This window comes from Egretta garzetta, unplaced genomic scaffold (assembly GCF_000687185.1).
Source record: "Egretta garzetta isolate BGI_Z169 unplaced genomic scaffold, ASM68718v1 scaffold136, whole genome shotgun sequence".
NCBI classification, from domain to species: Eukaryota; Metazoa; Chordata; class Aves; order Pelecaniformes; family Ardeidae; genus Egretta; species Egretta garzetta.
The window spans coordinates 4,949,801-4,966,302 of NW_009260066.1; the positions used below are offsets into that span (position 1 = coordinate 4,949,801).

Sequence of the window (16,502 nt, forward strand, 5' to 3'; positions counted from 1 at the left end):
AAAGGCATTCAACACAGTAAGACAGTTTATCACCAGCTTAAATTCTTGATTTTCTGCATTCATTGACAGTTCGTTTTCCCATATGGTAGGTTTGCTACATATTAAATATTCAGTTAAGCTTTTCCATTTATAAATGCTTATTATATGCCAAAGCTGTACACAAATTCAAGAGAAAAAGAACAGTAACATAAAACCAGCTAGTATTAGTTAAAAAACCCACTGACCTCTGCAAAGTGTGATATTAGCTTTTTAAAAATGCTACTGCATATAAATTCCCATTCCTGTTTTGCAATTACACAAAACATCTGAAAAATCGTCATTCTACTTTGTTTTGCAATGGTTTTATGCTTGGAATCTATTCCTCCAGTTAAGCAAAACTTGTGAAGTTAATGCTTTGCTCCCCCTTACTATAGCTGTTTTATTACACAGAAAATCTATTTCTGAAGCCAAGACATATTAGTTGTTACTATATGGCCAAATTAACACAGATTAGAGCGGCGAAAGATGATGATCTGACAGAGCAGAAATTTCAAGATTAACAGTTTAAGCAGATCTTTTCTTCCAAAAGAACGTAAGTTCTTTAGCATAGCAAAGTACCTTTGAAGAGGCACCAAAACAAATAGCCCTTTCAACTGAACTTTCAAAAAAAATTTAATTTTCATTTCAAAAGGGATCTTGAAATTACTAAATACACATACATCCCTCTCCCACGGCCCTGTAAGATACATTCAGTAATTTAAAATAAAGTTTCCATACTTTATAATTTTATATATATTATATATTTAATATATAATATATATTTATATGTACATTACACAGATACATACACTCTCAGTCAGCAGGATTAAATCGCTTTGTTTTGAAATGTTTGATTGGTGTCACTAATCTATTTCTAATATTTTGTGAATTCAATGGAATTTATCTATTACCCAAAAAGAAGAAATTTAAAAGATCCAAATGGAATCTGTGGATCAATATTAGCACCAATACAGATGGCCATTACTTCAAAATGACTGCAGGGACTAAAATAATGTATTTTTTATAACTTTCCTCTTACCACACAAGCATTTCTGCAAAATATTTAGGCAGCAATACCTGTCAGGTCCATACATCTATTTCTGTTAAGTTTAAATTTTATACAAATTTCCTTACTGTAATATACAGTATCTCTTTTGTCCTGTTGGATTATTTCATTTTTCATGGAGAAAAGTGATCGATAGCTATCCAACAGAATTTTTAAATCCCCTCTTTCTCTCCATTGTATGGCTCAGTTTCAAGATTTAGTCGATAGGCAGCCACCGTCACTATAACCAGTACCCTTCTAACAGTTCAGTCACTGACCGTTGATGCTTAAAACACAAAGTTTTGAGGTTGGCTTGCTGTTTATAGAAACCAAGATACTCAAGAGGTCATATCTTTCCAGCATGCTCACCACCACCTGCCACACATTAACATCAGTCAATCCCCACCCTATAATTCAATTAGTTACCTACCATTTGGGTAACAAAAATAACAAACCCAGTTGCGATTTTAAACATCATAAGAATTTTCACCCTGAGAACACAGAGGAAGTGTTTTAAAAAAAAAAAAGCTGATATGTTTTCTCTTCATATATAGTTTTCTTCTTTTCTCTTCATCTCCTCTTGGGTACCTGGGTTTGTATCTAGTATTTGACCTCACACTTGCTTTGTCAGTTGACCTGTTCATGCCACAGTCAGGTACTGGTGATAGAAAAGCCCAAAAAGGCTTGTAGAAAAGAGGCAAGCAGCAATCCACCAGGTGAGGAAAGACAGGAGTCCCCGGAACAGGAGAGGAGTGAAAATATTCTTTAGGCTTCCCAAAGCCATTGTTATTTGTACTACAGTTACTTTCATCTTTCCATCAGCAGGTGGAGACTCAGAATAAACTGAACTGGGAAGCAGACTGTTTTCTACTGGAGTGTCGGAATTCAACTCCGGGTAGATACCCCAAGAATAATTACCTGTTAAAAAGAAATGAGTAACAGATTTTTGTACAATTAAATTCAAGTTGTGTTATTTCTATCACTCTATAGATCACCTTACACATATGTATTTTTCACACAAAGACAAAAAAAAACCCTTAAGATTTTATAACTTAGTAAATACTAAGTGTATGCATCTGCATGGCTTCCTGATCATACCAGTAAGCTGTTCGGGTAGGCTTCATCTTACCTTTTGATGTCCTAACATCTACACGTGGTACAGTTGCCTTGGGACCCCTGTCAGTGCTGGCTATGATTCACCTCACCAGATATAGTCGCCTACTCCAGAAGGGGATGAATCACAGCCTAATAAAGCCTATCTCTTTCCATTGACATTTTGCAAAAAGAATGCCATGACTGCATGGTAGGCTGTGAAAGGCATCACTCACAAGAAAGAAAGAAGAAAAAAAAAAAAAAAAACAAAAAAACAGAGCAACATCAGGTCTCCCAATAATGAAATGAACCCAATATCTCTCAATTTCCGTTCAAAAAGCCTACTTAAGATAGAAAAGCTGAAAAAACATTCCTTTAACAGATGCTCATAAGGTTACATCAACCATGCTCGCTTTTAAAATACTTTTTAAGACAGGTACTTCAACAGAAGTAAACAGCTTAATTGGTTGTATTACACAATTTCTCAGAAATAAAACAAACTAACATATAATTGAAAGATGTCAAAAGCAGCAACAGAAGAGGACTGCTTAAAAGCAGTCAGTATGCTTTAAATTGCAGGAAACTACAATGTAGTTCTGTATTGCAAGCATTCCAATTCTCTTTAGTAAGCTGAAAATATAAAAGCCTTGTGTAGAACAGAACACATTTTTGTTGATCCAATTTTGCCTACCTAGTGTTTTCAAGAGCAGAGTTGTGTGAAGGAGCATTACCAATGGTGCAACATACTGCAGTGCAATTACACAAAGATAATAGAATACCCGAGCCACCTGGGAAAAGAGAAGAGAGTAATTCATGAGTTCTGGCTGATCAAAGCAAACCTTTATGAACATGTCTAGGAAAAAAAAAAACCAATTAATTAAAAAAAAAACATAGTACTTATGTATTGAAGCTGTTCTAAAAGTTTTTTTAGCACATCTTGCCATGTGACGTATTGTCTTCAGAAGACCTAGTGAAGAAATCCCTATAATGAACTCGTTTCAGGACAAATCTGAAAGGAAGTACTGAAAGGAAATAATTAAAAGCATCAGTTCTGTTAAAACAAACAGAATCAATTTTGCTTCTGTAAACTGCATGTCATCATTCAAAGATTCCTATTTCAATATACCAGAATCAAAGCTAAATATATATTTCATTTTTAAAGCCTCCAGTGATTTACAAACTAAATCCTATTTCAAAAATGAAATCGTAGTCACAGTCCAAAGCCTCATAAAAAGGAAATGAAAGTTTGGTTAATATTGCAGTCCCTTTTCAAAAAAGGATATATTTTTAAGATTTCCAACTGTGAAACACCAGTATTTTAAAAACAGTGACAGGATGATTTTTCATTAGTAGATGATCAATAACAGCATTTAAACGGTCTTTATTTCTGGTATACATAACAGTTCATTGAAATCCACTCAGATTTATCCCTCCCCCTGCTCCCAATCTGTTCCATCTTTCTCAAGATTGTTACATTATATATTTCATATGAGCTATTGACCTCAAAGACTAGACCAAATAAAGAAGGGAAAAAAGTCATAAAACCAATAGCAAGAAAGCAATGAAATAAAGCTAACTGGATTTTAGAAAAGAACATAATACAGGGTGGCAAAAAGGATAAAGGCAGACACGACATTTTTGGAAATACCTCTAAAACCTCAAAGGGCTTCATGATGAGCAAGCATCAAAAAAATAACATGAGAAGAAAAAGTTGTGAGACACTGACAGAAGAAAAAGCACAAGACAAAAAAAATATTCTAAGGTAACTGATGGAATACGATAAAAAGAACAAATTAAAAAGTAATGATCACTGTAGGATGACAAATAGAAAAGACTTTACTGGCAGACGTTCCAGGAGAAGATAAAGCAGACATGGCTAGTAAAGCAAGACAGGACTTGATTTAGTGGTTATGGCCTTCTCAAAGAGAAGATGCAGAGATACTGGATAAACAGATTTAGGAAACACCACATAGAGAAGACATCATTATTTTATAGACAGGATAAAAGCTCCCAGAATTAAGATTATACATTCGAAGCAATCAGCACAGTTATGTCCTAACCAGTTACTGCTACCTGTATTTCCTAACCTTTTTCTGAAGCAAATTGCTAGCCACTTGGTTTGTAAATAACTACTGCACAGTCCACGTACGATGTTCAGATACTCAGTGAAGCCAAGGACAAGATTATAAGTAACAGCGACAATCCCAGGAGAGGAATCTTTGTCTTACGGCATACTTCAATAGTCCTCCTGCAATACACCCCAACTCAGCAGGATCATCAGGCAGCACTATCATGCAACACTAGAAATGGAAGTTTATTTTGCAGGTGACATGCAACACCATTCTACAGCAAGCTTATGAATGTCTACCTCTTCAGTTTGGTGATAGTATGTTTTATTACTTTAAAAAAAAAAAAATCTAAGAAATTTTTCCTTTGCCACAGTAACAAGATGGGCAGTTTCATAAGCAGGCTAGTGCACTTGAGAGTGGTCGGACACAACTAAGCATGTCTCATTTATCCCAAAATACAACTACCTTATCTTAAATTTTGCCTCAATTTATAAATCATAGTTGGGATAAGGTATGTATCTATTTAAATTCAACTTCTTTTTTTTCCCACATTGTAACTACAGATCACTACTCACCCCATGCACTGCCCAAGACCTGTTCATGCTCAACAGAAACACATCATATTTACATATTTGTAAGGAATGATTCATGAAGGGATCTTTTATAACAACTTCCAAGTAACCTAAGGCAAGCCATCTGCATAATATGGATCATAGAATCATAGAATGGTTTGGGTTGGAAGGGACCCCTAGAGGTCATCTAGTCCAACCCCCCGGTGGATGACAGGTATCTGCATATTTTGGTTTGCAGAATTTCTTCGTAATGGTGTTATTTTTATAGGAGACACAGTTTAGGAATCTTCATATAGATTTCAGCTCTGGTGCCACAGAAGACATAATAAACAGGAAAGAAAAGCATTTGTACAGACAGAGCACTCCAAATATGCAACCTCAGTGCCACCATACTTACCATTTTCTGTAAATCAACCATACTTATTCTGCCAGCTTCCTTTTTCATCTGATCCACACTTTTCTGGGCTAAATTCAGATAGGCCTGTAAATGGTGACGCATCATAGCCAACCGTAAAGCGCACAGCAGGATGATAATCCACAACCTCACAGTGTCAAACGTATCTTCTGACATTCTGTAGATAACAAAAAAAAAAAAGGGGTAATACTGGTTTCCAAAGGTCACCTACTGCTACAGAGTTATTTGTTGGTATCATCTGTAAAGAAATCTTGGAAGCATATTGTCAAAAAGACTTAATGCACAATCTACAGTTATGAAGTTCATGTGTAAGTAACATTCACTTTTGCCCTCCGCTTCAATCTCTGCTGCTACTTCTTAGTAGCCCAGTTACAGCATTAGATCCAAATCAGTATCCATTTGTCCATAAACAAGAACAGATCTTAAATGCTTAAATTCTGAGTAATGAAGACAGGACACTAAAAAACAAGCTCGCTCAGATAATTACAGGTTCTGAGACACACAGTTGTAGATAGCAAATGTGTACTTCGGTTGCCTTAGATACCCTGTTATAGTACAACCCTCATTTTAAGATAAACTAAGGAACAAAATGGAAGCACAAAATACATGTATTTGCGATGTTTTATGTAATAGTTCAGTGGTCACAGAATCGCCTTAGAAGCGTATCTTAGACCTACAAAGCAGTAGAAGTGTCAGCCAATCACACCTGTTTCACGTCAGTTTGAATACAACTATTTTGAATTAACTAGACTAATAGTGACAATGACAATCACCTATGCTACTTATACAATATTTATTTCGGATACCACTCCTCCCGAAAATTCTTTCCCTTTTTATGTTTTATATATTTTAGCTATCAATTCCACATGTACTTCATCTACACATAGCTCTTAAGACAAATTGCTTAGGTCAGTTCTCATGCCAATGTACCTTGACTGTCTTCAGCGAAACTGCTCCTCTCCTACACCAATATGTAAGATACAAGGTTCCAGAAGGTGGCAGTTAGGTGATATTCCACCCTTAGGAAGAACAACCCATCACTGCCAAGGAGATGCCAGAAGATAGCAGCTTTTTGGGAACCACCACCTTAATATTCAACACTCTGCAACTAATTCTCATTCTTCCAAAATCACAGAAGCTCTCTAGAGCTTGGCTGCAATTTCCCCAATACCTTTGACAGCAGATGAGATTAAATTTTTAGTCTTTCACGTTTCTATGACTTTCACAGGGCACTACTTATGGCTTTGTTCTCAATACCCCAGAAAGAATTTTTAAAGGGAATCTTACAAAGGGATGCTCTCTTTGCCCAAAGGTGGGTTCATGATGTAGTCCTTAGTGATTGGTTTTACCCACAGTAGAACCATAAATAAAGGTGCCAAGAAGTTTATATGTAGCAATGTTCTGAAAGAAGAAAAAAAAAAAGAGGGGGGAAGTTATTAAATATAAACAATTACCATACTGTTGGAACTGGGGGGTACAGATTCAAAAGGAGAAATCCAAATTTTAGAGTTGTTGGGGAGACAGGTAAATAAGAAAATTACTTTCCTATATTATAGGTATGACTTATGTTTCAACAAAACAGTAATATTACATACTGTGACATCATACTCGTTGTGGCTTTAAAAAAGTGCTCTTAGAATACCTGAAAACTTGCTTTATTCCAATCTAACCAAAGAAGCTACTTGCGTTATGCCACACTGTAGTAAAAGACAGTTGTTGAAAATTTCCGTATGATGGCATAACACCAAACTGCACTAGCTATTACAGTTTTAATCTACAGAATCAGAATCTCAGATAATTATGGGAACTATGCTGCTATATTACTGGTTTTTTCTTCATTGAAAATGTACTCAGATTAATTTTCATTATCTATACAGACATGGGGAAACAGTTCTCAGAGATCAGATTTCCCAGTTTAATGAAGATTTTTACTCAGGAACCTTGATTAAATGAAGCTTCGTACTTACATTCAATTAAAGATACTCAGACAAAAAAAAAAAAAAGCCAGCACAGCTATTCCATTTTAAAAGCATTGTACAAAACTGAACATTTAATGTAAAAGTGGTATTCTTTTATAACCTTGGAGTACAAAACAAAGACAGCAGAATTCAAGAGGAGCAGATAATTTTCTGGAGTTTTTCCTGAAATGAATATCCTGCTTCATTTCTGAACCCCATATCCCAATCATTTTTCACTACTAAAAACAGCTGAAGACTTCAGTGCTGTAGATCTGGTGGTTTTGCTAGTGCAATGCTTCCTCACTAACAGAATCAGCTTGTCTATACTTCCATCTCCAAGCAGAGTACTTCTACACTATAGAAAAGATGAGGTAATCAAAAGTTACTCTAGAGAACACAAGACCTTCGAACTATCAAACTTCCTAAAACCATCAAAATGTTTGCTTGTTTCAGAAGATGTCATCACACACACATTTAAATCATTGGTTTCAAATGAAGAAATAAGCACTGCTAGTTATGCAGTGTTGCTAGGGAACATGACCGCGTCAAAGAACAGTCCAAAGCATTTCAGTAACCTGTGAAAGCATTTTACCTGAGCTTCTACTTATTTAAGACATCCTACTGAGTTAATGGACTGGAACATGCCAAAAGGTGGGAAGAATCCCTTTCTGTTTGCTTGAGCACAGGGAGAAAGGCTGAAAGACTCTTGAAGCAGACTCCGGAAAATGAAGGAATGTGTACAAAAATGGTACAAATTTATTAAGACAACTCCAAAATATATGTAGGGAAGAATATTGCTGCTAAAGAAAAAAAATGAATCCAGCTATCAAAACCAAAATGGACACTAGATTTCTTTTATTCTGTTTACCCCCAGAAAAAAAAAAAAATTCTTACTCCCTTACTTCCCTAACGTAGAAGAACTACATTAATAATTTTGAACATTAGTGGGGTGGTGGTTAATCATTAACCTTTAATTTTTTTTACCTTTTTTTTTTTTTTTTTTTGGTCAGTGTTCCCTGTAAGTCTCCCTTTCCATAACACAATAGGAAATGGAGCTTATCCCCTCCGTTTTGTTTCTTCTATCTTTTTTTCTTTTTTGGTTGTTTTTTTCCTGGAGCTTGGGGGATGGTGGTTATTTTGGGCAGCTTTGGGGACTTGGCAGAGGGATGTTTTGGGTTTGGGTTTTGGGGGGTTTTTTCCAACAAAAGTAGACCATGTATTTGACTGCAGAGAAAGGCAGTGTTTTCGTGTACCCAAATTAGAGAGCTTTGTATCAGTGACACATCATCCTCATTTACTACTCCGCTTTAGTCACTGTCAAACAACTGCAGTCAATAATGATCTACTCATTGATAAAAACCACATCACTAAGGGCAAATACTAATCTCTTCAGGCCAAGCAGAACCTATCACTTGACAATGATTCTCTGTTTATAACTGCATTAACTAATTACATTGATATCTGACCAAGTTTTAATCCATTTAACATAATTTTTATATTGTTCCAGTTGAATAGTCAAAGTATTGGTAGACTTTTGAAAATAATTTGCTTGGTGTTGCAGTTATCTTCCACAACTAGTTCCAGTATCCTCTAAACATTAAATTAGAGAAGATTTATTTTTCATAACCCCATTCTAGTGGATATTAATTACCCTTTTAGTTCTTGATTAATGAACTTCTGTATCAGAGATTTTATATTTCTGCCTAGGACCTCATGTCCACAGAACAAGGAAGATGTTGGAAAATGAGAGGATAAAAGAAAAGGCACAAGAAATTTTAAAATATTGAGAACGATAAAAATGAAAAACTAAGCAGTTTACTTAGCTGAACAGATTAGGAAGTGACTCAGTCACTGTCTACACCTAGCCAGAAACTTAACAGCAGATACAACAAGCCAACAGCTTGCAGCTGTACTGGGATGCATTCAGTTACAGTGAGTGCAAGTATAACACAGAGTACTTGGTTATAGACTTACCAAGAGTGAAGGACCCACTTTAAACACAGAAATTTTTAAGCTCAGCATTTTTGTGGGAAAAGAAAAAAGAAATGCAGTTTGAACATAAATAATTTTTGTATTAGAAAATATAAAGGTTCTCTTTGAAAAGTGACCAAACTAAATGACAACCATGGCCGATGCTGCAGAATATGTCAGTAATATGTATTAAACATCAAAGGTCAAGATCTACGAAATATATTTGGAGTTTCTGCCTCAACCAGAGAATGCTGAAGAGCAATAGTTAAATCAGAGAAAACTTTTTACTACCAAACTCATGGGTGGCTGAAAAAGAAAATATTCCTTCAAATTGGTATTAATATCTGACCTTTATTAAATGTTCTGGGTCATCTTTTCTTTGTATCTTACCCTAAATTCATTAAAGGCACGATGCCCACCTGGAGGTAGGGTGGGGAAAAAAAAAAAAAGCCTGTGGTTGCACCTCTACTTCCTGAAAGCTATCTTAACTTCCAAAAAGATATGATGGGGGAAAGAAAGCAGTAAGCAGAAACATTCATGGTGGAGCTCTTGCGGGAGGAAAGGAAAGCTCCTTTAATTGGGACTCTAATTACAAGGCAAAGAATGTAACAGACTGGCACAGGTTGAGCAGAAAGAGGCGGGTGGCAAGTCTGCTCAAGATACAAAAAGCAGGCAGCTACAGAAGTCTTAGCCACTACCTTCTTGTTGGAATAGTTTGCTTATTTCCAGACATTAAAGATTTAAGACTGAGTAGCATATACCTATGTGCATATATTTTCTCTTACTGTGTTATTTTTTCTGTTGCTAAATTCAGAGCATCCAGATGCATTTGAGCCAGTCGCAAGCCAGGGAATGTCAAAAAAGCACCAATAAGTGAACACAGAACAGCCAGGAACAATTTGAAGGTTAGTTTAGACACAGGACCCCTAAAAGAAAAGAAAGGAAATAAGCATATTTTTTTTCTTGGGGAGGAAGTTGAGGGGGTGGGGTATCAGAGACTACTTTCAACTCAACAGTATCTAACATTTAATAAAAAGCAAACAGTATTCTATAGCTTTACTCTGGAACACGAGCATTACTACATACCAATCAGGAGTTAAAATAAGATAAAAAAAAGTCACCTATTTATTTCCTAGAAAAACAGAAAGCCTAAGCTACTGCCTGTAAGGTGTTAAGTTTGTTAGTAGAGAAGAACAAAAAAAAAGAATAATTCTATATTGTAATTAACAACAAATTATACAACAGAAATAGCTAACAATTAATTTAATAATTATGAAAGGAACAGATGCATCATAAGTTTAACTGTACAAAGACAAAATGGATATTTAAGTTATATTGCTTTCATTCTGCCTTTATCCATTAGGAAGCTCTATCAAACTCATTACTGCAGTTTTTCAGAGATTTATTCAAAACATACATGTGGCCAATTAATGTGTCTCTTCCAAGTGATTAATATAGTTTGTTTTAATAAACTACGAAGTATATAATAATTACAAAAAAAAATATCCAGGTTGAACTGAATTAGGGAATTAACAAACACTGGATTACACAAAAAACTAAGTGACATATAACTAAGGCAGATTAAAGAGGAACAAAAACAAATCTAGTGATCCACTTGAGTTTCAGATTCTTTCTTAAATCTACATCATATAAACCACCAAGAGACACCATCATCAACTCAACTGCTGCTGTAAACAGCCAAAGTGCTGCAAAAAGTTCAAAAATAAACAAATGCTTAACAGGAAAATGAACACGTAAGTTAGTAAAACTGCAATAGCTTTGGAAAAGCAGAGTAAAAAAAGGCTAAGAAACACATGGGATTCAGTTAAAGGTTTCCCATGAGTTTATTCATAAATGAGACACTAATCTAGTTTGAAGAAACTTCTATTCCTCAAAAACAGATTCCATAGCTTCTGCACGATACTTGAGAACTTCCAAGCAAGAAATTCAAAGTTGCGCTCCCACAGCCATGACATAACCCACAAAAGCATTTTAGAGCATGTTTATAAGGAAAGAATTGTAACAAATCCATTTTACAATAGACAAAGGCTGTTTACAACAGCGATTGTATATTTAGGAAACATCACAAACTATGGCATGTTCCTTCAACAGCCTCTACAAAACTTGGGTGTCCTGTAGCAAGCAGATGTTTTTGCATAATAGGAAAACACTATTACAACCTGAAACAGGACTGAATGCCAAAATTACTCCTAATGCCAACTTTGCCACAAGCTCCATCTGTAGCTTTTGCAGAGTCCTCCTCTTGCATACCACAGGAATTGCAAAAAATACCAATCACGTGTTTTAAGCAATCCTTGCGAAGCTGAAGGGAATTATAATAAAAAAATGTATAGTTTTGAACTATGTTTTATGAGCTAAAACCAAAATGCCAGGGTAGAAACTATCTCCAAATTAAAAAGAGAAAATGCAAATGCAACTGAAGTTACTTGTGAGTACTGATGAATTATTTTCATTAACCCATCTCTTCACATTATTATACAGATTATAAGCACGTATAAGAGCAAAACATGCGAGACAAATGCTTGCTAAGAAAATCCAAGTGGCTCAGTTATAAATGTGCACATAAGACAGATAAATGTATTGCCAGAAACTTACTGCGATTCCAAACCTTGCTTTTCAAGAAACTGCATAGCACTTTCTGAGAAATTCGAGAATCCTGCAGAGACACGTATATTATATGTATTTTATTACAGTACAAATGCAGAATCCCTTTTTTGAAATAAAATGCTAGGTAACAAGTAATCTTTTAAACATATTTTCATGTCTAGCATAGCTTTTTCATGTGCTAATAAGTATGCCATAGAGCAATAAAACTTCAATATTAACATCTCTGATACCTGTACACTTCAGGAATATGAATAAAATTAACATTGTTTTACAAATATAAGTATTTCTCTTTTTTTCCCCACTAAAGAAGCTTCACTTTACTATGAAAAGCAAAATGGGTTACATGTAAAACTAGAAGGAAAACTTAATTAATGAAACAAACAGCCTAGGCAAAGATTACACTATTTAAAAGAAAGCAGGGAAAATATACAAGATATCCTTCAGAATCTTCAGTCCAAAGCAAAATTTCTGAGAGTTGTATGACATAGAGTTCATTTTAACACAGATATTCTCAAAAATACCTAAAAGACTGGAAATTTTTCAGGTCATGCAATCACTAGAGCTGTTGCAAACACTAAAGAAAGGAGTTACCTGATTCCAGTCCGAACTCCAGATAGTTTTCTGTCACAATGAGAATTGCCATTGCTTTCACAAAGAAGAAGAAACCAAAGGTGACACAGACTGATCTTTCACCTCCATCCTCTACTTTGAAATAATGGGTTGTCAGTGAAAACAGTACCTTACTACATAAGAAAAAGGTCAAGGAAAATTAAGTTTGTAAAATAACTATATTTAAGAATTATAAAGCTGTATTTTGGTCAACTACACTAGGGCTGTTCTATGATGTGCAATTTTTTTTTAAAAAAGTAATGTGTTCAGCCAATTTCAAATTAAAATTACTGAATACAGTAAAGCATAACAATCACATAATGGGCAGCCAGGAATACACTACTCTGGCGTATAGTTTTGATTTAGGCTTACTTATGGTCAACTGCAGCAATAGTCACTATCAACCTAGCAGAATTAAACCACAGTTTAAATGTAAATGATCACATAATCATTAGTTACATCAAACAAGAAATAAGACAATTCAGGATCTTCAAACTACAGCCCATTATAATTGTTTTGGTTTTTTTTCAAAATGGCAGGCAATATCCAGTCCATATTTAAATAAAGTACTTGGAGATCACTCCAGACATTACCTGCTTTGAAAAAACAAAGAGGAAAAGGAAGATGAAGATTGTAAGTGTAAACTGTACCCTTTTTTTCCCCCACTATGCAGTAACATATTCATTCATATTTGCACTTTTTTAATACTGGAAGTATTTTAAGATGCAGATTACATGAAAATGTGTTTTAGAGCATCTATTCAGTAAAATACCTGAACAGTCATCACATAACCTCTCAAGAAACTGTATGATTATGCAACATCACACTTCATTAGGCAGCATATTTAACACACACATTGCTGTATTTCGGCTATATGCAGAGAGGTATTCATATGCAAAAAATAAAGTGGCTTAGGCACAGCATTTAATAACTCTTAAGTTCACAGGAATCAGCTTACACTCCTTTCGTACCTCACAGAGAGAACTGGTATGGAAGACTCACCTCATCCTAAAAAGAGGTATGTAATAGGTCATGCGGACTGCGCTCTGGAAAGCTTGGTTTAAGAATGTGTTATTAGAGGAACAAAGTGTCTTTTTACAGATAACTACGTCGATCACAAATTGAAAACACATTAATTTCAAATCTTGAAGTTGTACAAAGGGCTTCACAACAGTTTGTGATCACTAGTCCTAACTGATAAATGGATTTATAACCCCCTAGATACTTCATGTTTTCAACTACAGATTGTGCCTAAAGGATGCGGAAAATGCAACCAGGAAAAAGAAAGCATACTGAGTAAATTCCAATTATAGTGCACATTTAGAACCCAATATATAAATTAATGATTATGCAAAGTATATGTGATTGAAACCCTCTGTTAGTTGAATAATCACCGGTGCTACCTATTTCAGAGACGGAGAAAATCAAAGCATTATGGCTTGCTTCATCACTTCCTTTCACTGCTTGACCTATGTTTCAGGACCTATCGAAGAAATAATTCAGGAGTATGTAGTGCTAAGTTAATAGATTCCCAAACCCCACCTTCTATTACTTTTTTTTTTTTGGTCACAAAAGGTGGTATGTCTGAATACACTCCTACAAAAATAATTTTGTCTTTTAAACTGCTGCAATTATGGAATTTTTGAATTAGAGAGTCTACTGGTATTTATTAACATGGCTGATGAGAAAAAGATCCATCTTCTGTTTCTATTAAAATACATCAAACTTTTGGATTCACGATTGAAAACCAAATAAACTGCTCTATATTACTTCTAATTGTGTGTATGTAGAAAAAAGAGTATAGTTTAAGGCCTAGAGGTTATTTTAAGGTATTTAATGACTGACTTTCCCTAGATCAACCTTCAGTCAAGTTAGACTGTCACTTTCCATAGCTATGCCATTTACACATCTTCCAAAAGTAGGCAGTGAAATTTACTAACCTACTAATAAAATCAGGTTACTTAAACCTTTTCATATAGCAGACAGCTTCCCACCTGTGAAATACCTTACTTTTGCTATACCACATTAATTTTCCTAAATACCTTGCCTTTGCAACAGAAACAATTGCATGCAACACTTTTTAAAGGTTTATAGACAAAATGTTAAGTAACCTGACTTATTCAGTTGTTCTCAGTGATTAATTTTAAACAGCTGTGTAAGTATAGTAATTTATATTAGGCATGGGCTACTATTAAGATCGATCATCTCTCAGTGTTGTCTATCTTGCTCTATCCTCACGCACGTTCTTCCTCCCACCAACACAGCATTTAGTTATTTTACAAACCCAGTCTTTTGCAAGTAATCTGGCTGCAACTGCTACATTTAAAATAGTGATCAATAATTCAGTTTGCCAATTTTGAATACTTGTTCCAACAGAAGCCACCTTTCCAAATTTCAAAATAATAGAAACCATTGATTGTGAATAGTTACTATGTGCAACAAACTGTAAAAAAAGAATAATAATAAAAAAACAGTTATTCAAACATTGTGGCCTATGCCACAATGAGTTTTCACAAACACTAACATTACTTTTACAAGAAACGTTGCAAAACTCATTTTTAAGCCAGAATTCACAATCAGCAGGTCATGACCAATAATCTGTCTTTAAAAAAAAAAAAAAAAATCAACATCTTTGTTTTGCAAGATCTTTTGTCACTCCTTTTCAGGTACTGGGAACTGCTCAGTGAGTGCAGGCTATCAGCATGAAAAGTGACTCAACCAACATGGTTGTCCTGCAGCCTCTCAGAAACACTGAACGCTGAGCAGGCGGTACAGCAGGTCCTCAAAATGATGCTTCCAAGAAACATCTTTCAGTCTTCCTGAAACTATCTAGCCATTTAAAGATTTATTTTCCTGTTCTGCTAAAAGTAAGAGAGTTCCCTACCCTGGAACTGTTTATCGACACTGCCAACTGTGAGGTTGGTATTGTTCACGCTGAAGTCCAGCAAAACCAGGGAGCCAGGCAGACATTCCTGCCCCAGCCTTACGGAAGGTAAGCTGAGCCTGAGCTGCCCAGTCTGGCAGGAGAATCTGGCATCTTCCACACAGGGACCTGCTAATGCAGCAGCACAAGCATTTCAGCATATTAAACATGTTTAAAGCTAGCTTAGCTGTGCCTAGCACAGTGCCTAGCAAAACTACCATCCGTGTAATGCCAACACACTCTAACACTGGAACTCAAATACTAAATTTATGTACAACTCCTTTTAGCCTAAACTTCTTTTAAAACACAGATTTATAGACTAGGTTAGTTTCTGCAATTTTTCTGAATATCTACATTATGAACTTTAAAAAATGCAAACAGTGGGTTACTGCACTGAATCAACACATCCTTTTCTGGAAGGCATGGCTGAAAAAAAATTCCAATCATCACTTTGAAATTCTCTAACCTTTTTTTGGTCATTCTGTCAGACAAGTTCTTAGTACAAGCTATCACCTCTTACCACAGAGCCAAGAAAGGGAAGACACACCGGTCACCAAAACACAAAACTGTTCTAGAATTAATTCTTGACATATCACATTGACTGCTTTCAATTGAAAATATGGAGGCAGCTGAATTTTTCTAATACTTAAATTATGGTGAATCATTTCTGGTCTTGACATACAGAATTAGTAAACAGCTGTGTAAGTTTTAAAAGTATTCTCAGCATCCCTGAGGCCTGATGTGACAAGGCATGAATGAACCGGTTTTCTTCTGAAACCTCTTTTTGCCTGCCTAGGTTCCAGTGATCTCAAGGATCATTATCAATACCTCTGCATATCATTCTTTGCACCTTCATCCTTCACTCAAACAGCTGTAACGCCTGGAATATGTTATGTTAACGTATTTATGGAGATGTTAACTCTAATATCGACTGTGCTTCCTGGTACTTCATTGCCACTAATGACTCAGACTGCACAGGGTCGCACTACTTCATCCCAGCAGTCAGGAACCATACAGGTAATTAAGCAAAGCCCTGTTCAATATTAGGAAGCAGTGACTTCACAAAGGTTTCTGAAAAATTGCCTACTCTGTGCAGAAGCCTCCAATAAAAACAAGGTCTATTTAATACCAGAATGTATTGGGTTTGTGTAGCAAGGTCTTGGTAGTGGAGGGGCTACAGGAGTGGCTTCTATGAGAAGCTG

General features: G+C 35.5%; 1 protein-coding gene across 3 annotated transcripts in view; it reads right to left on the reverse strand.

Annotated features, from left to right (window-relative positions):
• Positions 1-6: 6 nt before the first annotated feature.
• TMEM161B (transmembrane protein 161B) overlaps positions 7-16,502 on the reverse strand; it is a 33,883-nt gene continuing 17,387 nt past the window's right edge. For 2 of the 3 annotated variants that reach the window (XM_009641150.2, XM_035896622.1), the window contains exons 5-11: positions 12,360-12,511; positions 11,757-11,817; positions 9,926-10,066; positions 6,499-6,612; positions 5,194-5,368; positions 2,847-2,943; positions 7-1,981 (exon numbers count right to left, since the gene is read on the reverse strand). In XM_009641150.2, the coding sequence (XP_009639445.1) occupies positions 1,704-1,981; positions 2,847-2,943; positions 5,194-5,368; positions 6,499-6,612; positions 9,926-10,066; positions 11,757-11,817; positions 12,360-12,511 (1,018 nt within the window). In that variant the 3' untranslated portion in view covers positions 7-1,703. The remainder of the gene's footprint in view (positions 1,982-2,846; positions 2,944-5,193; positions 5,369-6,498; positions 6,613-9,925; positions 10,067-11,756; positions 11,818-12,359; positions 12,512-16,502) is intronic. The other variant, XM_035896623.1, reaches the window with a different exon arrangement.